Raw genomic sequence first — 19,088 nt, forward strand, 5'->3', positions numbered from 1 at the left:
TTTTCATCTCTCTCTCTGTCTCTCTCCCCCCTCCCTCTTTCTTTTTCTTTCTCTCAGAGGGCTGGTATCAGACATTGTTGTTGTTCAGTTGTTCAGTCGTGTCCGACTCTTCGTGACCCCATGGACCATAGCACGCCAGGCCTTCCTGTCCTGCGCTCTCTCCCGGAGCGTGCTCAAGTTCATATTCAATGCATCGGTGATGCTATCTAGCCATCTCATCCTCTGCCGCCCCCTTCTCCTTTTGCCTTCAGTCTTTCCCAGCATCAGAGTCTTTTCCAGAGAGTTTTCTCTTCGCATTAGGTGGACAAAATATTTGAGCTTCAACTTCAGTATCTGTCCTTCCAATGAGCAGTCAAGGTTGATTTCCTTTAGGATTGATTGATTGGACCTCCTTGCACTCCAGGGGACTCGTAAGAGTCTTCTCCAGCACCACACTTCAAAAGCATCAATTCTTTGGCGCTCAGCCTTCCCTCATTTTTTTAATCTTTTTTTTTTAATCTTTTTTTTAATGTCCAGCTCTCACAGCCATATGTTACTACTGAGAAAACCATAGCTTTGATTAGACGGACCTTTGTCAGCAAGGTGATGTCTCTGCTTCTTACAAAGCTGTCATAGCTTTCCTCCCAAGGAGCAAGCGTCTTTTAATTTCATGGCTACAGTCACCGTCTGCGGTGATCTTGGAGCCCAAGAAAATACCATCTGTCACTGCTTCCATGTCTTCCCCTTGCATTCCCTTGCATCTCCATATGCAAGGAAGTGATGGGGCCAGATGCCATTATCTTCGTTTTTTTAATGTTGAGTTTCAAACCAGCTTTTGCACTCTCCTCTTTCACCCTCAACAAGAGGTTCTTGAGATCGTCTTCGCTTTCTGCCATTAGGGTGGTATCATCTGCGTATCTGAGGTTGTTGATAATTCTCCCGGCAATCTTAATTCTGACCTGTGATTCATCCAACCCGGCGTTTCTCATGATGTACTCTGCATATAAGTTAAATAAGCAGGACGACAATATGCAGCCTTGTCGTACTCCTTTCCCAATTTTGAACCAATCGGTTGTTCCATGTCTGGTTCTTACTGTTGCTTCTTGACCCTTGTACAGGTTTCTCAGGAGACAGGTAAGGTGGTCTGGTACCCCCATCTCTTTCAGAATTTGCCACAGTTTGTTGTGATCCACACAATCAAAGACTTTAGCGTAGTCAATGAAGCAGAAATAGACTTTTTCTGGAATTCTCTTGCTTTCTCCATGATGCAGCGAAAGTTGGCAATTTGATCTCTAGTTCCTCTGCCTCTTCGGAACCCAGCTTGTACTTCCGGTAGTTCTCGGTTCACATACTGCTGAAGCCTAGCTTGTAGGATTTTGAGCATCACCTTGCTGGCATGTGAAATGAGCGCAATTGTGCGGTAGTTTGAACACTCTTTGGCATTGCCCTTCTTTGGAATTGGAATGTAAACTGACCTTTTCCAGTCTTGTGGCCACTGTTGAGTGTTCCAGATTTGTTGGCATATTGAATGCAGCACTTTAACAGCATCATCTTTTAGGATTTTAAATAGCTCGGCTGGAATACTGTCATCTCCGCTAGCTTTGTTGTTAGTAATTCTTCCTATGGCCCACTTGACTTCACTCTCGAGGATGTCCGGCTCAAGTTCAGTGACCGCACTATCATGGCTATCGGGGACATTAAGATCTTTCCTGTATAGTTCTTCTGTGTATTCTTGCCACCTCTTCTTAATCTCATCTGCTTCTGTTAGGTCCCTGCCTTCTTTGTCCTTTATCATGCCCGTCTTTGCACAAAACGTTCCCTTGATACCTCCGATTTTCTTGAAGAGATCTCTAGTCTTTCCCATTCTGTTGTTTTCCTCGATTTCTTTGCATTGTTCATTTAAGAAGGCCTTCTTGTCTCTCCTTGCTATTCTCTGGAACTCTGCATTCAGTTGGGTATATCTTCCCCTTTCTCCCTTGCTTTTCGCTTCCCTTCTTTCGTCATCTACTTGTAAAGCCTCATCAGACAGCCACTTTGCTTCCTTGCATTTCTTTTGTTGTAGAGGTCTACAAAATTATGCGTGGTGTGGAGAATGTGGATAGGGAGACATTTTTCTCCTCTCAAAATACTAGAAGCCGAAGGGGTCATCTCATGAAGATGATTGGTGGGAGATTCAGGACAGATAAAAGGGAGCACTTCTTCACACAGCACATAAACTATGGAACTCACTACCACAGGATGTAGTGATGGTCACCAATTTGGATGGCTTTAAAAGGGGTTGGACAAAATACTGGAGGAATGGGCTATCAATGGCCACTAGTCCTGATGGCTATGTGCTACATCCACTACCAGAGGCAGCGAGCTGGGGAACATGGGTGGGAGGGTGCTGTTGCACTCATGTCCTGCTTGTGGATTTCTGGTGGGCAGCTGGTTGGCCGCTGTGTGAACATAATGCTTGACTAGATGGACCCTGGGTCTGATCCAGCAGGGCTTTTCTTATGTTCTTACCAATTAAACATTTCAGCCCTATTTCAACTATGAGACCATTCACCAACATTCTGAAGTCCTACAGCCCCAGGGAGGAATGTGCCAAGTGCTTTTTCACCATGCATATATTGGTCTGACCCAACACAGCCAGTCTCATGTTCTAACTTGTCTTTGCCTCCCCCATTTGGACTGGCCAGAGATACATCGACTCCAGCATCCTGTTTCTCACAGTCATTTCAACACAGAATCTTGTGGCACTTTAAAAACTGTCAGTTTGTTCTTGTTTATTTAACGTATTCCTGTTTTTGCTGCACCAGACTGACAAGGCTTCCCCTTTGGAAATGGTTACAACAGCCATTAGTACTGAGCCATTCTAAGCTCCAGAAGTGCTTTCTCACTTTTGGTTGGTGGTCTCCTGGCTTTTGCATGCCTCCTGTCTCTCACCCACCCCCCGATTCTAAAAGTTTGAGATGCCTCTCCTAAGGCTTAGCTACTGCCAGGAAAAACTTTAAGCTAAAATACACTGGTATTTCTTGAGTTTTGGCCCTGCCCTATTTTGCCTTCGGTCCCACCCACTGGAATGCAGCCCCCAAGATCTTTTCTAGAATTGGCTATAAAAGGGGTTGGACAAAATACTGGAGGAATGGGCTATCAATGGCCACTAGTCCTGATGGCTATGTGCTACATCCACTACCAGAGGCAGCGAGCTGGGGAACATGGGTGGGAGGGTGCTGTTGCACTCATGTCCTGCTTGTGGATTTCTTGATTTCGGGTTATTTAAGGCTGTGCAATGAGTGGGCTTGATGTACCCCAGTTGGCCGAGCATAGAATCATAGAATAGAAGGGTTGGAAGGGCCCTACAAGACCATCATGTCCAACCCCCTGCTCAGTGCAGAAATCCAAGTCAGAGAATTCCTGACAGGTGGCTGTACAGCTTCATCTTGAATGCCTCCATTGTGGGAGAGCCCACCACCTCCCTAGGTCATTGGTTCCATGATGTATTGCTCCAACAGTCAGGACGTTTTTCCTGATGTTCAGCCAGAATCTGGCTTCCTGTAACTTGAGCCCATGATTCCGTGTCCTGTACTCTGAGATGATCCTGCATTCCTCAGACATGGGGCCACCTATAAAAGCACCCCCTCCTTCATGCCCTAATTGTTCTCGCAGGTGAGTGTGTACATAAGGGCTGGGCTGTGGATGGAGATCTCAAAGTGCAGGCAGGTTGATATGGCTGAAAGGGTTCCTTCAGGTAAGACTGAGATTTATCTCTTTTTGGTCATATTTTAATACAGTTAACAATATTTTTGTTGGATGATTACATAAAAGCCCATAAGTATGTGTTGGCAAGGGCTGAAGCATCCTTTTTGGGGGTCCAATACAAACTTGTAATACAGCCCCCTTCCACACACATACCAAAATTCCACATCATATATACCAGACTTCCCCCAACCTGGTGCCTTCCAGATGTGTTGTATTACCATTCCCATAATCCCCAGCCAGCATGGTGGAAGATGTAGTCTAACATATCTGGGGGCCATCAGGATGGGGACGGCTGAGTGAAAGTATCAGATTTGGATGTGGCGAAATCCAGGTTTCAAATCCCTGCTCTGCAGCTTGCTGGGCAGGAGCAGAATGTGGGGCATGTGTAGGTGTTTGTGCGCGCGTGCTGGTAAGTCAATTTCCCTTGGCCTGGCTTAGCTAAGGGGTTGGAGGATAAGACCACTCCATGTACAGTATTCAAGCTCCCTGGAGTAAAAGCAGGGGCTTACACATAACCAAACATAAAGCAAATACATGTGTGCACGCATGCATGCGCAGAAAGAGTGGGACTGTGACGCAGGCTCTCTACGGAAGAGCCAGTGAATCCATGGATGGGGAGACCTGCTGGTGCAACTGCCAGGATCTCACTCTGTGAACACACTGTATTACAACATCTGGGATTGTTGAGCTTGGAGAAAAGGCAAGTAAGGGGGGACATGACAGAGGTGTACAAAACTATGCACAATGTGGACAATGTGGACAGGGAGACATTTTTCTCCCTCTCTCAAAATACTAAAGCCCAAAGGGGTCCTCCCATGAAGCTGATTGGTGGGAGATTCAGGACAGATAAAAGGAAGTTCTCCTTCACACAGCACAGAGTTTAACTGTGGAATTCGCCACCATGGGATGTACTGACGGCCACCAGTTTGGATTGCTTTAAAAGAGGGGTTAGACACATTCCTGGAAGAGAAGGCTATCAATGGCTACTAGGCCTGATGCCTCTATGCTACCTCTAATATTAGAGGCAATGAGTCTGAGTATACCAGATGCTGGGGAACATGGGCAGGAGGGTGCTGTTGCCCTCATGTCCTGCTTGTGGGTTTCCCGTGGGCAGCTGGTTGGCCATTGTGTGAACTGAATGCTGGACTAGATGTACCCTGGGTCTGATCCAGCAGGCCCCTTCTTATGTTCTTATATCAACATAGGAAGCTGTCCGTTGGTCTCTCTAGCCCAGTATTCTCTAGAGTATACTGGCCTTCCCCAACCTGGTGCCCTCCAGATGTTTTGGACAAAACTCCCATAATTCCCAAGCATTGGCCATGCTGGCTGGGGCTTGTGGGAAATGCAGTTCTGGAGGGCACCAGATTGAGGAAGGCTGCTGTACAGTGACTGGCAGGAGCAATCCTGGGGTCTTTCCCAGTCCTACCTGGAGCTGCTGGGGACTGAACCCGGACCTTCGGCATGCAATGCAAGTGCTCCACCACTGAGCTACAGAGCCTCCCCTTTAACGATACATGCCGTGTTTGTTGAACAAAGCTAAAGAGGCAATAAAGATCCATCCTTCTGCCTTCCCAAACCACAAACCACATACATGCACGATGCACACGCAGAAACAGAAAGGACTTAAACACACACACAAAACAGGGAACGGCAAAAGGATTCAGCCTTTGTTCTGCCTGATATATACAGTTCCCATTGCTTTCCAGGCTGACAGGGCTCTCAAGAAACAGACATCTCACACCCCAGAAAAGCACCCTCCCTCCTTGGCAGACAGCTCCACCACCTTGGTTTCAGTTCTGCACCATCAGGGCACGAGAGCGCTCAGAATAGACTCCTCAAGCCCCAGGACTCTGCTCTTGCAAGTGGCTCTAAATGAATTTGGCAATGCTCTGCCGACACGACCATAATTTCATATAAGCAGAAAAAATTAAAAAGCATCAATGCTGCAATGGAAGAGGAGGAGGGGGAGGAAGTGTTCCTGCAAATGAGACAGACAGAAATAGTTTCTTGGAAGGAGGGGGACTGGTACAGGGCAAGGTGGGGAGGGGGAAGGAAGCCAAAACCAGAAGAAGGAAGGATCCTCCAGCCAACACCACCCAACATTGGTAAACCTTTCCCTTCAGCCTCCATTGCGACAAGCAAGCAAACACAGCTTGGAAATTAATGTTTGTGAAGATTAAATTACAGATTCCCAGTGTTGCAAAGTAAGAACAAGAGCGCTGCCTTGGTGCGTCACAGCAAGAGTCCATCAAGCTGAGCAACCTGTTTCCAGGGTACAAAGATGACACCCCAGCTACCCCTTTGCTGGCCTTTCCCAGAAACTGGTATTCAGGGAGGTACCGATCCTCAGCTTCTGGAGGTTCACCACCAAGAGCTGCCTTCCCCAACCTGCTGCCTTCCAGGAAGGATGGGAGTTGCAGTCCAGCACATCTGGAAGGCACCAGGTTGGGGCCTTAGAGACGCATCCCCCAGGAGGAGAATATTGCTTTCCAGCAGACCCACCCATTCCAGCTACTTCTACTATCACCTTCTAACCACCTCTATAGGGGCCATCCATAGAGATCTCCATATGCAGGGTCAGGCCCCAAATGTGCTCCCCACCGCCATTAATCAGACCCCCAGAGCCCTCTCATATTCCTTCCACCTGTAGATGGTCTCGTGCTCAACTCCTCGCTTCTTCTCACGTCCTCTGGCACCGTAATCACCAAGTCCTGGTCATCCCACATTTGCCGTGATAAGGAACACCCAAGCAATCCTCGAAAAAGAAATGCGTATACACCCCTGCATCTGTGATGACATCGCACCATCTTCATGATTTATACTGCTTGCGAACGGCCGCCATCTCCGCATGGGTTGGAATAGCCCTTCATTTGGCACAGAGACTCCTTGAAGCAAACCTATGCAGCTGGCAACAGTTGGGACACCCAGTCTGAGTGAAGCTGCTGGCATCCCTAGGCATGGCCCTGTCATGGTGCACCCCTATCGCCTGCTGAGGGAGGGGTCTGTCCGCTCCACCCCCCTGAGGGGGAGGCTTCCCCACAGCAGGATGGAGGGGACAGCCGTATAATTCTGTTCCTCAGAACACTCGCTCCTGGGTTCAAACTGTATTGACTGCAGGGCTATGCACTGGGTAAGGAACCCTGCCACCTAGTGACCGAAGATGGTACTGCAGGCCTCAAACACAGAGGCACATGTCCATTAATTAAAAGTAATTAATGTGTTTTAAAAACACAATAACCTGAGGTGCGCATCCGTAGGGACCCTTTAGTATGCATGACAAGTTTCAGGTGTCTAGGTTTCACAGTCTTGGTGCTATGGCACTTACACACAGAGAGACAGACATCCCTTTATTATGATAGATTCTATACTACTACTTTTTTTGGCAGAAAGTCAACATAGTGTACAAATAGCAATACAACAAACAAACAGGTAAAACATAATACAGTAGTTAGCCAAACACAAGAAGCCAACAATTAGCACCTACCCTAGTACATCTACATGCCTGAACAGAACAGTTTCCACCCGTTATAGAAGGGTGTGCTCAGAAATGGGTCACTTGCACTGCAGTCCTATGCATGTTGACTTAGTTCTAAGTTCAAAAGTTAAAAGTCAGAACTAACTAAGCTTTAGTTCTAAGTTCAATGGGACTCATTCCCCGCCGAGGTTAAGATTGCAGCCTTAACGTTCAAACCTTAACAATAGTTTTGCACTCTTCAAAATACCACCATCATTGTTTTCTGCCATAGGATCTTACTCTGTGGTCAAGTCAGCAACCAGCAGATCAGTCTTGTGCATGTTTACGACTGTGCCCATTCAGAGGACCAGGATGTACACGACGACCTGGTCATTTCTTATTTAGTAACTGCATTTCCAGGTGCTATCAGCTCAAACGCTTTCCACTTTGCCTGCTACATCAATCATGTGTTTTACTTGCTTGCTACATTAAGCACGCGTTTAGTATTTGCCAACACCTCCACATGAGACATGCATCAGAAAGAAAGAAACAAAGAAATCACTCCTGCCATTTTGGCTAACCATTTAGCACGTGCGAGGAAAACGATTCCAGGAAATGACTTGGGGCATCTCTACACCAGCCTAAAATCCTACATTTAAAATGGAGCTTTCTGCTTCTGTTTTAAATGCAGGATCACGACGACTCCCTTTTTCATGTGCTTCCTTTCCCCCCATCCCCTTCCCCCTCCTTCTCCCCGTATCTGAGTCTTCCATTATCTGTCATGGATCTCACACCTCTTCTTGGTGCTTTAACTCTTTTCACGGAGGAAACTGAAGCGGAACACAACGGGGTAATTTGATAGCTCATTTTCTGTGATCTTTTAAAAATGGAACAAAGGGCATTTAGTGTAGGAGACGCCTTGAACAATCACGGCATCATGTAAAGAGCCCGCAAACTCGCCTGAAGGAGCAATCTCAATCACAGGATAGAAGCTCCGTGTGAAGGAGCCCTTGGTCTGAATTTCACCACTGCATGTTAAGCACCATGGGCCATTTATGCCTGTAATGTTGTGTAGATGGCCCCTTTATGGCTGCAATCTACGTCACATTTAATTTCCGGAAGAAGGAGAGTTGCCATTTTAAAAGAAAATGGCGACTCCCTCCAAGTAGGGGTGTACGGAAGTCACTTACCTTTCCGCGGATTATGTTGATGGTGGGGGGGGGGAGGCGTTCCGTCCCTCCCCCCGGAATTCTCAACGGGGGGTGGAGGCGATCCATTCCTCCCCCCCGGAATCCTCCACGGCCGGCTGTGTTCTGTGGCAGCTCTGCAGAGCAGCCAGCCAGGCCCAGGCCAGAGCCGTCTGCAGCTGAATTTCCGGCTGTGGAGGGCTCTGGGTAAAACAAACAAAAAACCACGTACGCAAATGGCGGCGGCTACGGCCGCCACCATTTGCGTTCCTTATTTTTCACCGTCTTAGTCTACGTAAATATTTACGTAGACTATGACGGCGAAAATAAAGCGGAATGCAAATAGCGTAGCGGGCGCTATTTGCATCCCTTTTTGATTTGCCGTTTTAGCCTACATAAATATTTACATAGACTATGATGGTGAAAATAAAGCGGAATGCAAATAGTGTAGCGGGCGCTATTTGCGTCCCTTTTTGATTTGCCGTTTTAGCCTACGTAAATATTTACGTAGGCTAAAACGGCAAATCAAAAAGGGACGCAAATAGCGCCCGCTACGCTATTAGCATTCTGCTTTATTTTCGCCGTCATAGTCTACGTAAATATTTACGTAGACTAAGATGGAGAAAAATAAGGAACACAAATGGCGGCGGCCGTAGCTGCTGCCATTTGCGTACGCGGTTTTTGTGTGTGTGTTTTTAAACCCAGCCATGATAGGCTACGTAAATCTTTACATAGCCTATCACGTCTTGTAACAAAAAAAAAAACACGACAAGACTGCAAATGGCGGTAGCGGCAGCCGGTCGGAAGACCAGCCGCCGCAGCCGCCACTGCTGAAGCTGCCGCCGGAGCCGCCACCACCCGGAACATCCGCCCCAGGTAAGTCTCGTCCCGAGGGGATCCGTGGGGGGGGGCAGGCCGTTCCTCCATGGAGTTCGGGGGGCCGAATGCACTGGCATTCAGCCTCACCAAGATCCGTGGTGGAATTTTCTGACATCCGTACCTCCAAGACGGCGACGGCTGTGGGCACTCTCCACGGGTCCAGGTAAGGAAGAGCAGGGGGCTCGCACGGGTGGACACAGGGTAGACGAAGGGCTTGCATGGCTGGGCAGGGATGCTTCAGCTGTCTGGATCTTGTTTCGGATCCAGAGGCTGAAGTGGGTCGGCCCAGTTTCGGATCAGGCCGAAGCCAATTCAGAAGCTCCAAATCGGCCTCCGAAGCAGGTCGGGAGGTCCCTGCACAGCCCTAGGAGCTGCTTACAACAAGTTAATTGCTGGTTACACAAATGCACATTTTATAACCCAGACATACTTTGTGTATGGAAACGCAGCTTTGGGAGGAGGCAATATAAAAGCAGAGAAGCACCTGAGGGGAGGATTTGGGCTGCTGCCTTTTCTTTTCAGGGCCACCGTCAGCACACCTCAGCCTTGGGCAGTTGCCAAGACCCCAGTACACTGGGGAAAAGGCCCACTGCTGATGCCTTTCCCTGCCCCTTAACATTTTTCCGCCTGGCCCAACGCGCTGAGTAGCACCAGGCAGCTGGATCTAGCCGCTGTTTAAACCATGCCACTGACCTAGCATCACTCTGAGGAATTATGGGAAATTTAATGGGCCGGCTCTGCTTGGAGCACAGCCACCACAGCCAGGTAAGCCCACCAAGGTCCACTGATACAGGAGGGGCTCCACCAGAGGGTACTTGGCCCACGGCTCCCTCAAGTCTTCGGCTAGCCCCAACAGTTTTTCTGTTCCAAAACTTCTTCCAAACTGCTTTCTCCCCTGTGGTGTTGTTCCAGTCACGTCTGAAAACACATGCTCGGGTGGGAAAATCACATTCAAATCCTAAGAATCATTTAAAAGCGGTTCCAAATAGCGGAAAACTACAAACCAAATCCCACCCCCCACCAAGACATGACAAAACAACAGAAGCGCTTGCTTTTTGACGGCTAGAGGGTTTTACCCAGCAGTGCTTGTTTCCAGGGGAGAACATTCCACAAATGGCTTGCTACCACAGAAAAGACCCTGCTCCCTGCAGATGCCAGTCTCATTCCAGCCGTCCTACCCAGTTTAGCAGTTTCTGTGTCCCCTAAGTAACATAACTAAAGGCTTCACCACACAGAACTTTTATCCTGCGATTGAGATGGCTCCTTCACGGAAGTTTGCGGGCTCTTCACATGACGCCGTGACCCTGCTATGACCCTCCTGCACTAAATGCCCTTTGTTCCATTTTTAAATAGATTGAGGATAATGAGCTATCAAATTACCCTGTTGTGTTCTGCTTCAGTTCCCTCCGTGCAAAGAGTTAAAGCAGCAAGAAAAGGAGCGAGATTGATGAAAGATAATGGAAGACTCAGATACGGGGAGAAGGAGGGGAAGAGGGTGGGGGAAAGGAAGCACGTGTAAAAGGAGTCAGCGGTGATCCTGCATTTAAAACGGAATAAACCACAGTTCTGGGTTCAGACATCACAACAAGCCATGGTTTAAACAAACAAGACTTTGTAAACCAACAACAAACCATGGCTTCTATTTGTGGTTTGTAGCTGGTTAATTAACAAACCATGGTTTGTTTGCAGGGATGGGTTCAGACACACCAACCAGTCAGATTTCAATAAACCACACCATAGCTGTCAGGGTGGACACTGAGCCCATAGAATCCCAGAGTAGTTCTGATTCTGAGGAAGAGCAGTTGCTCCTGGGAGAGGAGCGCGCTCCGCTTTCCCAGGGCCCACAGCTGGCGGAGATTCCTCCCACCAGCATTCCTAGACTTGAAAGCAGTCCAGGGAGAGACCGAGCAGAGATAGCAGACTTAGTAGATGCGCGACGCAGACGCAGAGAGCGGCGCCAGATGGAGGGCGTGGAAAGGAGGCCAAGTGCCAGGTTGGCGCGCAAACAAGGGCTGCGCCCAGAGGCTCCAAGGGAAAAGGGGAGGGACTCTCCCTAGTCCTTAAGTTCAGGGGTCTGCCAGTAATTCCCTTTCAAACGGGGACCAACTGTTTCAACTTTGCTGCTCAGATCTAGTTACTACCTGTAAAGTTGTTAAGTTGTAAAAGAAGAATAAAGCTTTGAAAGGAATCCCTTTGTCTGTGTCTGGACTTGGCTACTGGATTAGACTGAGAGAGGCCTCCAAGGAGCCCTTGACAATAGCTTAGTGTTATACGTGAACCAGGCCATAGTCAGGGAAAAAGAACTGAGAGCTCATTCCACCTAGGGATGTACGGATTCCCCACTGTCCGTTCCGGTGGGGAATCCGCGGGGGGGGGGAGGAGGCGATCCGTTCCTCCCCCCCCCGGAATCCTCGTGGAGCGGCTCCGTTCCGCCAGGATTCCGCAGAGCCAAGGGCCGCTGCTTACCTGCAACCGGAGCCCGTCACCTCTGCGCCGATCGCCTTTTTTTTTTTAAGCGATCGGCGGGATGTGCCTATAGACTTATACGCAAAATAGAGCCGTGAATCTTGTGTATAGGTCTATGTAGATTCACGGCTCTATTTTGCGTACATGTCTATGGGCACATTCTGCCGATCGCCTTTTTTTTTTTAATGGCAATTGGCATGGAGGCGAATGGCTCCTGGTGCAATAAGCAGCCGTGCCATCCCACATGGAATCCTCCAGGAAAGGAAGTAAGTGGGGCCGATCTGCCGATCTTCCAAAGAATCCGGCCTCATTTGAATCCGGGGTGGATTTATCTAACATCCCTAATTCCACCTGCCTCTTGTTCACTGCTCAACCAACGCAGCATCAGATGGTGACTGGGATGTGTGGAGGAGGCAGCACAGATCAATCACCTCAAACCGCCCACAAGGGTTTCTAACAGAGGCGGTTTACACATGCAGTGGAGAGTCACAGACATGCACGTGTCAGTGAATCAGCCCGGCAGGAGACAGTAAAGGACAGAATGATGAAGCAAATCATAGGAAGAAAGATTGTGGATGTGTTTAGCCCACAGAAGGACTCAATTAAGGAAATCATGTTGACCGTTTGTAGCTATGTAGGAGGATGCTGGAAAGAAGGGGAGGGGAAATAGATAAGGAAAACTCGAAGAACAAAAAAAACCCAAAACCCAAAAAGCAGCTCCACACAGCAGGTGTAGGGTACGGCTAAGAGATCTGAGTGATGACTCAGAAGCCTTGGATCTCTCCCCTGTCATGAATTCACTAGGGGGCCTTGGGCAAGCCACTGAATCTCTCACACTCAGCCCTGCATTTGCAATATGGGGGTGGCGGGGGGAGGGAGGTTATACTGGCCAACCTTGCAGGGTTGTTGTAAGGGTAACAGCAACAAGATAATGAATGAAGCACTTGGAACATTTGGAAGCGCTATATAAATGTGAGGTATTGCTATTACACATGTTATGACAGGGTCTAGAAGTGTGGACACAAAAATATAAGTGCACAGCTGTTTGATGTCAGTGTGCAGTACAAACACACATTTAACTCTTTGATGCTTGATGCAATGCCATTGCTGTGGACGTCACAAGCGAGCATACATGCATGCATCTTTAAACACCATTTTACACCCATTTGGAAATTCTGGCCCAATAAGGTTTCCCGGAAGGATATACGTTTGTGAGCCATGTACACACCAGTTTAACGCTAACATTCCCTGCAGGAATGCTCAGGGGTACAGATATAGGGAGATCCCCACCCCCTTTTCCCTAAGCTTTAACTAAAATGTGAGTAACTTTAAGATGAATGTAAGCAGCACAACAAGCTTCCTACAATGACAATTAGCCATGGCTGGATGGGCACCTATCAGGAAGCTCAGGAGGCAGTGAGGCTCCTTTGTGAAAACTTTCCAAGAAAAAGGTCGGACAAGGACATGCTGAGTAAGTATAGGATGTCCTCTTGCCCTGGGGCAGTCGGTGGGAGAACTCCCTGGGGCAGTCGGTGGGAGAACTCAGCCAGCTGGATCCTAGCCAGTTCTCCAATTAATCTGTCATTACAAGTGTCATGTAAAGCAGCAAAATGCTAGAATACCCATTGTACAGGGAACAGAGGATTAGAAAGAGAGACCTTGCTGCACTTAAGCATGTGTGCACAACTTAATTTACCTCTTTAATTCTCATAGAAGGCAGGATGGATATCTTCTTCAAGACACAGAGGAATTAAAAAAAATCTCTCTAATAAGAATCAAAATCCAAAGGAGGACACTTTTAGGCATCCATTAGTGTTACAGGGCTGTCAGACAAAGTGCAGCCCAAACCTCACTCTTGAGCCAAGGACTAACTCTCAGTTTTGCAGCCCCCATCTGTAAAATGGGAATAGCAATCACCTCCAGGGGACAGTTGCAAGAACGAAAGAGAGAAGGCTCACCTTGGGAAGCAATGGGATTTAATTATAACCCAATCTATTCTCTAAGCCAAAGCAGGTAACAGCAATAATTCAATCACTGTGAGAGCCAGTGTGGTGTAGTGGCGAGAGTGTTGGACTGGAAGCTGGGAGATCTGGGTTCTAGTCCCCACTCGGCCATGGAAGCTCACTGGGTGACTTTGGGCCAGTCACAGACTCTCGGTCCAACCCACCTCACAGGGTTGTTGCTGTGAGGATAAAAATGGAGAGGAGGAGGATTGTGTATGCCGCCTTGGGTTCCTTAGGAGGAAAAAAGGCAGGATAGAAATGTAATAAATAATAAATAACAAAATAAATCATATAAATGGGATAACTATACCTCAGCACACAGAGCTCATGCTGTCCCCATACAATCTGTCATCACCAAACACCAGCTGAAATAGAAAAGGGGCCACTGTCTCTTAAAAAGGTGCCCTCAAGTTCGGACTTTGGTGAACCTCCAGGGACAGAGTTCTCCCTCTGGCAAAAGAACTCCACAACTAGGGCAAAGGCAACAGGGCACTTATGAGCCTTTGCTAGGTCAAGCCTCTCTTGAGAGGGCCCTGCAGCAAACATAGGAGGCGCTCACTAAAATATGTAGGGCCTGAGCAGTTAAGGCAGCCTTCCCCAGTGGCATGCTGGGAGTTGTAGTCCAATACATCTGGAGGGCCGCAGATTGCGGAAGGCCGAGTGAAGGTCTTTTAACTTTTTGCAAATCACACACACACTCTGCTGCTAAAAAACGGCCCATGTACAATAATTATATTAGCACAATACTGACCCACCTTTCAGGGTTGTTGTCATGATTACTGAGAATATATGCAAAGTGCTTTCTGCTCTTTAAAAAGCTACATGCATGCTAAATATTATTACCATCAGCACAACCTCCTTACTCAATGAGTACGTGCAGTGAAGTCACAAGATACGCATCTCATCTCGCAGACCCCTTCCTTTCTGCTGCCTTCTCTGCTCCCTTAGTGGATAAAGGGAACCTGATCTGGTAAATGCCAAAGGGACACGCAGGGTCAGTACCTCCAGCTGCCGCCACCTTCACGGACTGGCACATTACTTCATTCAGAATCCTTCCATTTCTCTGGCACCTACAAAAACATTTCCTTAACACGCTCATGCATGTATCTAGAAGCCGTCCGTAGGCATGTGTTTGGAGAAAAAAAACCTTGCAAGCTTTCTTAAAAGGGGTTAGGCTCCATCAGCCCTGCATTTACTCAGGAGACGGCGCATGCCCCTTGAACCCAAAGCGGGTCCTCTTGCTCTGCTGAGGAGCTGCAGCAAGAGAGACAACGCCGGAAAACATTTGTCTATCAGAGAACTGGTTCTGTAAGGAGGTGAAGAAACAGGCAGGGCAGCAGGTCAAAGTCAGAACCTAGGGTGGCCCTTTGCAGAATGTGCCCTCGAAACAAAAAAAGCAAAGAAAGTAACAGGCTTACCTGACCATCGACCAAGCAGCAGGGGCATCAGGAGAAATGTCAGCAGCCCTCTGGAATAAAGGCTCCCCGGAGCTTCCATGATCATTTGCTTCTGGAGAGGACAGAAAGAGGGGGGGATTGTTTGGCGAAGAGGAACTAGGACGGTGGTTAGGGTGGCTCTCTGTCTGGCGGAGTGAAGGGCAGAGGAATTGAAAAGAAGAAGAAACCAAGCACACCGCATCACTCCACCCCCCAAGTGAGGAAGCCCGCCCTACTTCCTCGTCGGCAAAACGTCGGAAGAAAAAGAGAAAGAAGCAGCAAAGCCCAGCCCCAACCTATTTTTAAGAACAGATGAATCACGGGGTTCGCTTCCCCCCCCCCCGTCCCTTCCCTCCTGACGCATCAGATAAGACTTTCTAGAAAACTGAATATCCAAAGAAAAGAAAAAGAGAGGACACTGAGGCAGGGCAGGATGGGCGGGGGGGCGGGAGAGTATACCTCGCAAGCTATGCAACATCCTTTTAGGGTGTCTGGCAAGACACGTACACAAACAAACCCAGCCGCGCACAGCCGTAGGACTCACCTGGCGGAGCAGCTATCTGGGGCACACGACCCCCTTCCTGCCAAGTGCCCGAGGACCACTGGAAAATTGCCGCTTTGCTCAGGCAGTCGCATGCCGAGGCTGCCCCCCCCTTTTTTTTTTAGTATTTCTCTTCCTCCTCCGGGCCTCTCCACCAGCACCGGCGCTCAGAATTCCGGAGAGACCCGCAAGGCACCGGCACAGGACGGGCTTGCAGAGGGCGGCAGGTACGTGTGACTGGGTCTTAAGCCCGCACGCGACCGGCAGGGCCCGCAAGAGCGCCCGCGGCTGAGCCAAGGGCGGCGATCCCCTCCGCGCCCCCTCGCTCTCCGCGGGCCCCGGGGTGGCGGTCCCCCTCCTTCCCCTCTGACGCCCCCGCCGGCCCCTCCGCCGGGCCGCGCTTCTCAGTCCGCCTGGTCTCTCCGCAGCTCGCTCGCCTGCTCCCCGCGCCGCCGCCGGTTCAGCGCCCCCGCCCCGCCGCCTAGCGTTGGCGGGGCTCCGTTTGCAGCAACGGTCCAGTTCAGGAGGGGAAAAGGGAAAAAAGCAAAAAGTGGGGGGAGGCCACAGTCATCGTGCCCCCCCCCCCCCCGCCAAGGAGCTAGCAGCAGTCCTGGTTTTCCAGCCCGCTTTGCAAAACGCAAGTTGGACAGAGGAGATCTGAAGGAGGAGGCGGGTGGGGAGGGGGTTCGTGGGGGGGGGGGGGCTGTGGCGCTGCTGCTGCCTGCCTCGCTCCAAGCCAACTTGGCTTTTTTGGTGTGTTTTGGGTAAGGTCACCCCTGCCTGGCTCGAATCAGCCACACACAGTTTTCCTTAAGGTGGGCTGGCAAAATTGCAGGGGATCTCTGCACCTCCTGGGTTCTCCCCTGCCGGTCTCTCTCTCTCTCTCTCTCTGTGTGTGTCATATTCCAGCCCCGAGGGAGGGTCTCGCCTCCCTGTTGCAATGCTCACAGAGTCGAATGCTGCTCCCCCTTTGCCCGCTGCGCCCCCCGCCTGGCAGAGTTAGATGCGTCCCCGCCTCCAACCACTCCGCATCTTCCCCAAGGAAAACGCACGCGCGCACACAGAGAGAGAGAGAGAGAGAGAGAGAGCGGTGATAAAAGCTTCCACGAAGTGAATGGAGCTCTCCCGGGGGACCTGGGATGGGACAGGCAGGAAGGAGGCGAGATGATGCTGGCAGGACATAAACAGGAAGCCCAGAAGTGGGGAAGGATTTCGTTCCAGGGGGGCGGCCGGGGGAGGGCGAGCAGCGGAGAGCATTTATGATCTCGGCGGAACAAAGCCAAAGGAGCGGGTCCGCCTTTGCGCAGCTGATTCCGAGGGAGAGAGGGCACGGGCCCCTCGCCTCTCAGAGTGGGTCTGCAAGGGGTCTCTCCCAGCCCCGCTTTATCGGTGAGCCTTCAGAAAAACTGGAAGTGCCACGGACCGGACATCGGACGTTCTGCATGCGAAATGTGCACCGTCCTTTGATTATGGGGCTGCCCCAAGGCAGCCTGGCAGAGGCTCAGCCATCTTCACCAGAGCCTGCTTTCGCTGTGCTTGCTTCGACTTCGCCTCCCCCACCCCCCCAAAAAGGTACCACCTCGGTTGTCCTTGCCTGTCACGGATACTGGCAAGCACCTGCAAGGCCTTAGACCTTTAGATGCCAAGCTTCAGACTTGGAACCAGGGGGGAAAAAGAGAGAGGTGGCACCCAAGCATGTACAGAGTAGGGGAAAATATCAAGTATAACTGCCTCCCATATATCCCAGATAGGAGGACGCATGGATGGGAGGCGGCTGCGGGGGTGTGGGGAGAGAACATCAGAAGAGCTGTGCTCAAGGCTCCACCTAGTCCAGCATTCTGTTCACACAGTGGCCAACCAGCTCCTGTGGGAAGCCCACAAGTGGGACATGAGTGCAGCAGCACCCTCCTGCCCATGTTCCCCAGCAACTGGTGCACACAGGCAATATTTTTTTATTAAATTTATTAATCGCCCATCTGGCTGGTCACCCAGCCACTCTGGGTGATGTACAATAATAAAAACAGTTTAAAACAATAAAATTCTACATTAAAAACATATTTCTAAAAATACCCTAACCCACCCCAAATGTCTGCCTGAACAACCACATTTTTAATGCATGGCAGAAGCTCATTAAAGAGGGGGCATGGCGGAGTTCCCTAGGGAGGGAATTCCACAGAGTGCGGGCCACCACAGAGAAGGCTGATACTGCCTGATACTGGAAATAACATATAGCCATCAGGACTAGTAGCCATTGATAGCCTTCTCCTCCATGAAGTTGTCCAATCCTCTTCTAAAGCCATCCAAGTTGGTGGCCATCACTACATCCTCTGGTAGCGAATTCCATAGTTTGACTCTGCGCTGTGTGGAGAAGTCCTTCCTTTTATCTGTCCTGAATCTCCCCCCAATCAGCTGCATGGGATGACCCTGGGTTCTAGCATTATGAGAGTCTTCCTCAACTGGTGCCTTCCAGATGTGTCAGATTATAACTCCCATCGTCCTCAGCCAGTGTCTAGGTTGGAAGGCATGGCTTTCAAAAACCTCCAGCTCATCATATATTTCATTGTAAAAGATGACATAATAGTTCCAATCCCCAGGCTGGCGTGCCAGTTCAGGCTTACTTCCACCTCACACCAAGATTTAGCAGCCTTCCCCAGCCTGGTTTGTTGAAGTATAACTCCCATCATCTTCAGCCAGTAGTGGCTGGGGATAATGGGAGTTATAGTCCAACACATATGGAAAATACTGGTTGAAGAAGGCTGCAGTACTGAAACCCAGAGCGGATTCACCGCCCCTCTGAAATCGGAGCCACCAGCCTCCACTGGTTCTACCCCCCTGGTATGCGGACTGGATATTTTCACACGTGAGCTGCCTTATACCAAATCAGACCATCGGTTGATCTAGCTTGGTATTGCCTACAGTAACCGCCAGCAGATCTCCAGGATTTCAGACAGGAGCTTTCTTTCCAAGCCCCACCTGGTGATTGTTGTGCTAAACTGGAAAAGAATGGGGCAAAAAATGCAACACATACCAGAATATTGCAGCTTGAAGCTCTGACTGCCAGTAACAAAACCTTAGGAGAGGCATTTCGACCTTTTAGAAGGGGGCGAGGATTGAACAAAAGCTGGGAATCCACCAAACTGGTGGTTGGGGGAAAGGAGGTGGGCCAGGGGAAGGGGGCATGGCCACCTGGGGAACTCTGGAGGACCAGATTTGAGGTTCCCCACCCCTGACTTAAACCTTTCCCCTGCCTTCACCCCAGTTTGGATGGCTTTAGAAGGGGGTTGGACAAATTCCTGGAGGAAAAGGCTATCAATGGCTACTAGCCCTGATGGCTGTGTGCCACCTCCAGTACCAGAGGCAGTGAGCCTAGGTACACCAGTTGCTGGGGAACATGGG

General features: G+C 49.7%; 1 protein-coding gene across 1 annotated transcript in view; it reads right to left on the reverse strand.

The window, feature by feature from the left end:
* LOC146349007 (tyrosine-protein phosphatase non-receptor type substrate 1-like) overlaps positions 1–16,059 on the reverse strand; it is a 106,820-nt gene extending 90,761 nt beyond the window's left edge. Inside the window, exons 1-2 of the mRNA XM_084854501.1 lie at positions 15,696–16,059; positions 15,134–15,224 (exon numbers count right to left, since the gene is read on the reverse strand). Coding sequence (XP_084710627.1) covers positions 15,134–15,218 — 85 coding nt within the window. The 5' untranslated portion in view covers positions 15,219–15,224; positions 15,696–16,059. The remainder of the gene's footprint in view (positions 1–15,133; positions 15,225–15,695) is intronic.
* Between the last annotated feature and the right edge of the window lie 3,029 nt (positions 16,060–19,088).

Source organism: Heloderma suspectum, chromosome 4 (genome assembly GCF_057233095.1).
Source record: "Heloderma suspectum isolate Gila_16-S chromosome 4, 16-S_ref, whole genome shotgun sequence".
In the NCBI taxonomy this organism is placed as follows: Eukaryota; Metazoa; Chordata; class Lepidosauria; order Squamata; family Helodermatidae; genus Heloderma; species Heloderma suspectum.